Source organism: Chrysemys picta, chromosome 5, assembly GCF_011386835.1.
Source record: "Chrysemys picta bellii isolate R12L10 chromosome 5, ASM1138683v2, whole genome shotgun sequence".
Taxonomy (NCBI): Eukaryota; Metazoa; Chordata; order Testudines; family Emydidae; genus Chrysemys; species Chrysemys picta.
The window spans coordinates 14,810,905-14,820,050 of NC_088795.1; the positions used below are offsets into that span (position 1 = coordinate 14,810,905).

Below are 9,146 nucleotides of genomic sequence, written 5' to 3' on the forward strand. Positions count from 1 at the left end.
TTCAGTGGTGTTACTCAGGCGTCACAGTGGCTCAGTGTTAATCAGGCCGTTGGGTCCCCTTCAAGCAGAGTTGCCAAGCTTGGGACTGCTTCGCTGAATGTTGTTTCTCACAGGTGAGAGAAAGTCACAGATGACTGCCTCCACCCTGGGGCCGTGGGCTGTCAGAGCAGCCATGGGCAGGAGGCAGGACCTATCCCTATGCTCTCTAGAAACAGAGCTGCGGGTGCTGGGCGGGTGGGTCTCAGGTGGGTGCCAGGCTGGCTCAGTGCCTGGTGCTGGACAGGGGAGCAGGTGGGTGCCTGGTGGGGGCAGGAGCTGGGTGGATGTTGGGTGGGTGCCAGGCTGGCTCGATGCCTGGTGCTGGGTGGGTGCCTGGTGGGTGTGAGGCTGGGTGGGTCCCTGGTGCTGGGCAGGAGGCTGGGTGGGTGTCTGGTGGGGGTGGGGGCAGGGGCTGGGAGGGGGGCCGGGTGGGTGTGAGGCCTGGTGGGGGCAGGGGTTGGGTGTGTGTCGGGTGGGTGCCAGGCTGGCTCGGTGCCTGGCACTGGGCGGGGGGCTGGGTGGGAGCTTGGTGGGGACAGGGGCTGGGTGGGGGGCCGGGTGGGTGCCTGGCGCTGGGGGGGAGGCCAGGCGGATGCCAGGCTGTCTAGGTGCCTGGTGCTGGGTGGGAGCCTGCGTGTGTGTCGGGTGGGTTCCAGGCTGGCTTGGTGCCAGGTGGGGGCCGGGTGGGGCAAGGTCTGGGTGGTGGGCCGGGTGGGTGCCAGGCTCGCTGGGTGCCCGGCGCTGGCCAGGGAGCCAGGTGGGTGTCAGGCTGGTTGGGTGCCAGACGCTGGGCGGGGGGCCGGTTGGGTGCCTGGCGCTGGGCGGGGGGCAGGTGTGTGCCAGGCTGGCTGGGTGCCCGGCGCTGGGCGAGGGGATGCCAGGCTGACTCAGTGCCTGGCGATTGGTGGGGGGCTGGGTGTGTGTCAGGTGGGTGCCAGGCTGTCTTGGTGCCCGGCGCTGGGCGGGGGGCCGGGTGGGTGCCAGGCTGGCTGGGTGCCTGGCGATTGGTGGGGGGCTGGGTGTGTGTCAGGTGGGTGCCAGGCTGACTTGGTGCCCGGCGCTGGGTGTGTGTCGGGTGGGTGCCAGGCTGGCTGAGTGCCCGGTGCTGGGTGGGGGGCAGGTGGGTGCCAGGCTGACTCAGTGCCTGGCGATTGGTGGGGGGCTGGGTGTGTGTCGGGTGGGTGCCAGGCTGGCTGGGTGCCTGGCGCTGGGCGGGGGGGTCAGGTGGGTGCCAGGCTGGCTGGGTGCCCGGCGCTGGGCGGGGGGGTCAGGTGGGTGCCAGGCTGGCTGGGTGCCTGGCGATTGGTGGGGGTCTGGGTGTGTGTCGGGTGGGTGCCAGACTGGCTGGGTGCCCGGCGCCGGGCGGGGGGCAGGTGGGTGCCAGGCTGACTCAGTGCCTGGCGATTGGTGGGGGGCTGGGTGTGTGTCGGGTGGGTGCCAGGCTGGCTGGGTGCCTGGCGCTGGGCGGGGGGGTCAGGTGGGTGCCAGGCTGGCTGGGTGCCCGGTGCTGGGCGGGGGGGTCAGGTGGGTGCCAGGCTGGCTGGGTGCCCGGCGCTGGGCGGGGGGGTCAGGTGGGTGCCAGGCTGGCTGGGTGCCTGGCGATTGGTGGGGGGCTGGGTGTGTGTCGGGTGGGTGCCAGGCTGGCTGGGTGCCCGGCGCCGGGCGGGGGGCAGGTGGGTGCCAGGCTGACTCAGTGCCTGGCGATTGGTGGGGGGCTGGGTGTGTGTCGGGTGTGTGTGCCAGGCTGGCTGGGTGCCCGGCGCTGGGCGGGGGGCAGGTGTGTGCCAGGCTGACTCAGTGCCTGGCGATTGGTGGGGGGCTGGGTGTGTGTCGGGTGGGAGCCAGGCTGGCTGGGTGCCCGGCGCTGGGCGGGGGGCCGGGTGGGTGCCAGGCTGGCTGGGTGCCTGGCGATTGGTGGGGGGCTGGGTGTGTGTCGGGTGGGTGACAGGCTGGCTGGGTGCCCGGCGCTGGGTGTGTGCCGGGTGGGTGACAGGCTGACTGAGTGCCTGGCGATTGGTGGGGGGCTGGGTGTGTGTCGGGTGGGTGACAGGCTGGCTGGGTGCCCGGCGCTGGGTGTGTGCCGGGTGGGTGACAGGCTGACTGAGTGCCTGGCGATTGGTGGGGGGCTGGGTGTGTGTCGGGTGGGTGCCAGGCTGGCTGGGTGCCCGGCGCTGGGTGTGTGCCGGGTGGGTGACAGGCTGACTGAGTGCCTGGCGATTGGTGGGGGGCTGGGTGTGTGCCGGGTGGGTGACAGGCTGACTTGGTGCCCGGCGTCGGGCGGGGGGCCGGGCAGGGGCAGGGGCAGGTTGTTGGGCCGGGGGTGCCAGCTGCTGCTGGGCCGGGGGCGCTCTCCCCACCTTGCCCAGCACCTCGTCCTGCTGCCGTCGCCTCCCCGCGCTGCCTGGCTGGGATCCCCGAGGGGGAGCAGGGAGTGGGGCGGCAGAGAGGCTGCTGGGCAGCCCCAGGGGCAGGCGCCCCTGGTGGCAGGGAGGAGGTACTGCAGCATTCCCTGCTGTACTGCGGGGCGCCTGACCTCCCCGCTAGGCAGTGTCAGCCCCACTGCTCTCTGTGGGACCCCTTCCAGCTCTCTGCTGCCCCCGTCTCGCACCCTCTGTCACCCTGTCTCTACGCACCTCGCTCAGGCTCCATCCTCCCCTCGCTGCTGGAGATTCCAGCTCGCTGCCAGCGGCCCAGGCCGGCTGAAACACGTCAGACTCTCAGCCCCCAGGGCTGGGAAATCCTTCAGCCCGCGGCATCCCCACCTGCCCGGCAGCCAGAGGAGAGAGCCCCTGGAGCGGAGACCAGGGAAAAAGCACATTAAAACCCCCAGGTACTTCTATCTGGCTGCCAGGAAAGCTGCAGACTGAGTGAGGAGGCCGGAGGGCTGGGGGACAAGAGCAGGGAGCTGCCCCAAAGCCAGAACTGAGCCTGGTGTTTATATAAGTACAGCCCCGTTGCCAGGGTCACTGTAGGGGCCACGACGCCTGTATTGGTGGGCCTCGCTTCCTCGTCCCATGGCCCCACAGCCTCTGGAAGCCTAGCTCCTGGAATCCCCATTATCTATAGTGCCTCTGCTGTTGTTACTCACTGTGGGGGAACATACAGGGAGCCTTTGAGAGCAGCAGCAAATTGGGGGGTGCAGGGAAGAAAGAAGAAGGGGGCTAGGAGAATAAGGAAGGAGGCAGGATAGTGATGGGGAGGGAGATGGAAAGGGAAAGAATGGCATGTCCCCCTCCCCAGGGATTAGGAGTGGGAGACTGGAATCTCCTTGGGAGCAGCCCAGGGGAAGTTTTGCATTTTTGTATGTATTTAAGGTTGTACACACACAAATAGGGGGTGGGTGGCTTCCCCCAAAGGGTCAAAAATCAAAAAGCAACCTGAAAATATCCAACTAATGTTTTTTTTTTTTTAAATCCTCATGATTTTTATGCCAATCCCATACTTTTGCAGGTGTCAGTTATTTTTGAATGCCTAAGGTTGGCAGTATTGATAACATGACTTGGATTATGTATGCTCTGTTGGAAAGCAATGCTGGCAGTACTTTTAGTTCAGCGGTTGAAAATATGGTGTCCAATTATTCCATCACATACCTAGAATTCAGTCACAAGAATGTACTGCTTGCCAAATCACAATCGTATATATCAGCCGACTGCTCCAATACCAAAGCAAATCAAACCAAATAACAGCAACCAGCAATACACCACAGCACCTCTACAGAGTGCTCAAGAAATATATTCATTGACAAGACTTAAATATTAGAGTCCTGAAAACTCCTATCACAAAAACCCGAGAAATAGGTTTCTAAAGAAACTCTACAATTCAGCATCAGCATTGCCACAAAAGACTTATATGGAATCCTCAACTAAGCAAGCACCCGTATAACCTGAATGAAAGGACTGCATCTCAGAACGAAAGAAAAATGCAAGCTGCCATCAATTAAGTGAGAAAGTGAGGGAATTCTCCGGCTGAAAACAGAGACCTCCACAACACCAGCCAGCCCGCTGCTTACGGCACCACATTGTGGTAGTACATATCAGTACCCCATCAGGAAAAACAAACACACAGGCAAAATTTGTCTGTCTAGATAGAGAGACACCTTCAACTCCAGTGGTTGAGACATGAGGCAGCACGAAGATATTACCTCACGATATCAGGAATGATAAAGGGTTCTTCATCAAAAAGTGTTGAGAAAAAATTGTGCGTCACCCTGACACAAAGGAGAGAAAAAACATCAACCTATATAACAGCCTGATGCTGGGTCAGGCCTGGACACTAATGACAATATGATCTCAGGTGGTACCAATCCTGGCACAGCATGAAGCCTTTTCATGGACAAGTTGTACCTACCTCTGACAGGCACCTGAGGGGTCTGTCTCTTTTACTCTTTGGCAGCACTTGTATAGCTCGTCATGCCAATAAAGAACTATTGAACTGAGCAATATCTTTGTTTCCTCCTACAGCGGGGCTGCTGTCCCTGGTAATGGGACCTCCCTGCCCTGAGCATATGTGTTGTGATTTTGCTTCTCCTTATGGGGAAGCAGGGGGGGCAGCTCGTACTCCGCTCTTTCGTTTGCACATGGCACCGATAATTAAAAGCTGGTCTGGGCCTCTTAAACTCCAGGAACCGTTGAAAGCCACCTGCCTCCCCCCCCTTCATCCACACCCCCAGCCTTTGGCTGGCTCGGTAGCCTAGGAAACAAACCCCACCTCTCGGACTTGTCCTGTGTGTGGGAACCAATGAAAGCCGTATGTGGTGTTTGGTTTCTCTGTAAAGTTTCATTCAAAGGACCCCAGCTGCTGCTGCAGGAAGAAATTCAATACCTGCTCCCCATTAGGGCTGCAGCCCTGTGCCTCATATGGCGTGCCCCTGCCCCCGCTTCCCGATGTCAGTGCAGGTACCCGAATGCCCATGGGGGGGATCTTGCAACAGCCCCCTGGCATTTTCAGGAAACTTCCTGACTTTTCTGGTACCCCTAGCCCTCCCGGCTCGCAACGCCCAAAACTCTCATTGATCATTCAAGCTTTGAGGACACCATAGCACTTTTGATATGCTCTTACTGAAAGCTTTGCCTCCTATTCTTGGAGCGTATCTGGCAAGGAAGCACCTGTGAGTCTCTGCACCTTGGATGGAAATATTAAATGTTTGTCTATTAACATACTTGTCTTTTCCCTCAGGGCCAGATCTGGGTGTAAACTGGCATAGCCTCCTGGAGGGCAATGGAGCTATGCTGATTACACCAACAGGATCTGGCCCATGTATGTTTCCATATGCATTTGGGGACCTGGGATCCAATCTTGCTCCCTTGAAGTAAATGATAAAACTTCACTGACTTCACAGGAGCAGAATTAGACCATGTCGCTGGACACAACACAGCATCACATGGCTCGACAACAATACGTGGGCATATCTAGATTTTGCTGATGGCGTAGCTCTTTTAAGCGACAGCTCCATCAACATGCAAGCAAAGACCAAAAAACTGCCCAGCATCGCAAAAAAGATGGTAAATAATCAGTTATGAGAAAAGAAATCCGAAGAGCGCCCCAGCAACCCCTAATTCACACGTTATATCAGAAGGCAAAGGAATACAAGAAATGAGTCAGCTTACATACCTGAGCAATAACGTGCAAGCCAATGGGGATATGCAAAAGGAAATAGCATCACAAATTGGCAGTGAGGCAGCTGCCTTCACCAGCTTAAATAAGAGTGGGTCATCAAAAATCTACAACTTAAAGGCCAAGCTGTGAAGCTACAACTCAAATGTTATTTACCCTTTAATATATGGATGTGCAAGCTGGAAATCAGACAGACGTCTCAGTGTCTTTGAAAGCCAAAGCCCTAGGAAAGTACTAGGTATTCGATTGAATTAATATATAATAAATGCTGAGAGTCATCAGAGAGTTCAAAACTCCTTATCTCTAAATTATCCAGAGAGGAAGATGTAACTGTTTGGGATGTGTTAAGAACAAAGCCAGAGTATCTGCCGTGGCAGGCTTGTCCTTGGGCAGCCGGAGGAACATGCGAAAGGGGCCAATTGAAAGAATCCCTCCTTTTGAACAGTAGAAAGGGAAAGCTTCTGGGACCTAACCACATGCAGAGAGCAGCCCTGGATAGACAGGGGTGGCGAAGCCTTGTTTAAGTGACATCTAAGTGCAGGAAGGATTCAGATTCAGAGGGAGGTGTCATTGTCCTAATGAGTCAGTGGGTTTGTGGCATATCTTCTGACACTGGACCTCTGCAGACAAGACCAAGGATTATCTTTTTGTTCTGTGTTTGTACAGCGCCTCGCACAATATCCATGCCTGGGGCTCCTAGGTGCAATTCAAATAATAATAAAAAAAGGATTAATTTCTTGCAAATTTGGGCTTATTTTTTGCATTCTGAAACTGCAGCATGGTTTAGCATATAGGATTTCAAAGTGTGGGGCATGTCCCTTTTTGGAGGGCGCAAAGAGGTGATCAGGGGAGTGCCAGAACCTGATGTGAAGCAGAACACTCCTGCATCCTTGCTACTTTCTGAGAAGGAGGAGCTGGCAGAGGCAGCACCTCTGCAGGCAGCAGCTGTTGCACAAGGGAAGGCCCCAGGGAAAGGGGTTGGAGAGCCAGCCTGCTCCTGAGATGCCTGTTACTGTCCTGCCCTGCACATGCCCTGGATGCTGCTAGGCCAGTGGCATCAGGCAATGGCACAGGAGCAGGATCTGGGCAGCAGAGGCAGCGTGGAGGAAGTGGCTGAAGCAAGCGAGTGGAGTCTGCAGCCTGTTAGGGAGAATGGCCCAGCTGTGGGGAGAGAAGGGTTGGCTGGGGCTGCAGGTGGGGCAGTAAGCTGGGAGAGTGAGAGCAAGGGGGTTGGAGAGAGCTGAGCAGGATGTTTGGGCACAGGACCAGGCAGGAGAGGAAAGGGGAGGGAATAAAGAGGAAGGATGTGCCTGGGACACGATTCTCTGAAGGCGGACACAGAAATTTTGTTTTTGAACTTGTAATGGAAGGCACTCAGATACTATGGTTAGGAGGGTGGTATAAGAACCTAAATACGGCAGAATTCTTCTAAAACAGCTGGTATTGCTGGTATTGTTCAAAGTTGCGGGAAATTTGGTGAGAGTCAGTCAATAATCATTTAATGACCACAGATGTTGAGATTCAAAATGTTAAAGCTTTATAACCATTAAACCACAAATTATCAATATCATGTGTTGAAATATACAAAGTAAATATTCTTAAATCAAACTCTAAGTTCTCAAGAAGCATTTTTCTTACTTTGCCTCTTGTAAATTTCTATTATGGATGAAAATAGTTTTTCATTGGTTTGTGTGTGGATGGTGAAATCAACGTTTACTGACATTTATCGATGATTAAAGTCTAATCTTTCCAAGCTTACTTATGTCCGTGTCCAGAACATGACAACTGGTCTGCAGCAGCTTCCATAAACCACCAGAGCTTGACCAGCAGCAGGTGCATCATTTGCTATGGGACAAGGAGGTCAGTTGCCCCCTCCAGGCCTTGGTTTGTCCGTCTCTCAGTCCCCCCCACACTTTTCATAGGTTTAAATGCTCAACTTCCATCTCTGTCACCCGCTCCCCCCAAAGTTGCAGGGTATAATAAAATAACATATAATGTTCTCTATGATGACACAACTCTCCCCCCCCAACACACACACACATTTTTTCTGAAATGACGCCTCTTACCGGCAGCACCTCTGGTCCTCCTGATTTTATCGAAAGTTGAAAACACTAAATTCTCCATCTCAACTGCCTCCATCTGGTTTACTATATTTCCTTACTGCTGCACAGAGTTTTGGTCATGGGGCAAACCCTAAAATCAGCCAGAATTTCACAGAGCCCTCACAGAGTTAATTATATCATAATGGTGCACCTCCCATTGATTTCCACAGTGAGGACCTAATATTTTATGCTATTTTCTCTTCCAGTCTGTATGTCCTTTTATATTTATGGATGTGATATTGCTTTTAGGCTCAATAAAATTGTTCTAGAGTCTTTGTTTCTTTTTGAAATAAAAATAAATAAAATATAAGGTAAATAAACCTTGTGCTACGTAAGCCAGTTATGACAATTGTGAATTGATAAGATCTGGAATGAGCCCTGATGGAGCTGTCAAATCACTGCATTAGCTATAGACTACCTGTAGGTGGCGCCATGGCTTTGGTGAAACAAATGCATCTAGTCAAATCAATGCAGAGAATATTAGGATGTTAGTTACACTGATTGTTTGGAGAAGAAACTTGAAATGTTAGTCATGGATGTAGACACCGAGTTACAGCAGCCAGCAGCAATTCATATACAGGAGGCAGTGGTCTGACTGATTAGAGATTTGGGGGTTGATCATTCAGTCCAAATACTGAAATCAGTAAAAAGAATGAGGAGTCCTTGTGGCACCTTAGAGACTAACAAATTTATTTGAGCATAAGCTTTTGTGGGCTAAAACCCACTTCATCGGATGCATGCAGTGGAAAATACAGTAGGAAGATATATATACACAAAGGACATGAAAAAATGGGTGTTGCCATACCAACTATAACAAGAGTAATCAGTTAAGGTGGGATATTATCAGCAGGAGAAAAAAAACTTTTGTAGTGATAATCAGGATGGCCCATTTCCAACAGTTGACAAAAAGGTGTGAGTAACAGTAGGGGGAAAAATTAGCATGGGGAAATAGGTTTTACTTTGTGTAATGACCCATCCACTCCCAGTCTTTATTCAAGCCTAATTTAATGGTGTCCAGTTTGCAAATTAATTCCAATTCTGCAGTTTTTCGTTGGAGTCTGTTCCATTGTATTAGGCCTATGAAATTGAACTTTGACACTACTGTACTCAAAACTATGTTCTACACCTCTCAACCCCTGCAAAAATTGAAACCAAGTTCATTATTTTACTTTTATCAACACAATTACTGGAGCTAGGTCTTTTGTTTCACAGCCTGACCAAGAACACCCTGGCTCCATTTCGGCAGGTCATTTGGCTATTGAATCCTCTTGCTCTTAAAGACATTTCCTGCTTGGAGTGACAGGTAGTGCCAAGGTACTCCAGCTATTTGAGGATACAGCCATAGGTAAGCTAACCAAAATGGTTACTATTTGAGACTTTGGATTCTTTTTC

The 9,146-nt window shown here is 53.2% G+C and overlaps 1 protein-coding gene across 3 annotated transcripts in view; it reads right to left on the minus strand.

Annotated features, from left to right (window-relative positions):
• The window catches only part of CCDC158 (coiled-coil domain containing 158), a 67,127-nt gene extending 62,605 nt beyond the window's left edge, over positions 1–4,522 (minus strand). For 2 of the 3 annotated variants that reach the window (XM_024108442.3, XM_024108441.3), the window contains exon 1: positions 4,387–4,522. Coding sequence is in view for 1 of the 3 variants with exons in the window: in XM_065595981.1 (XP_065452053.1) it covers positions 2,673–2,688 (16 nt within the window). In the remaining 2 variants the exon portion in view is untranslated. Of the gene's footprint in view, positions 1–2,672; positions 2,933–4,386 lie in introns of those variants that run through there. The other variant, XM_065595981.1, reaches the window with a different exon arrangement.
• Positions 4,523–9,146: the final 4,624 nt, after the last annotated feature.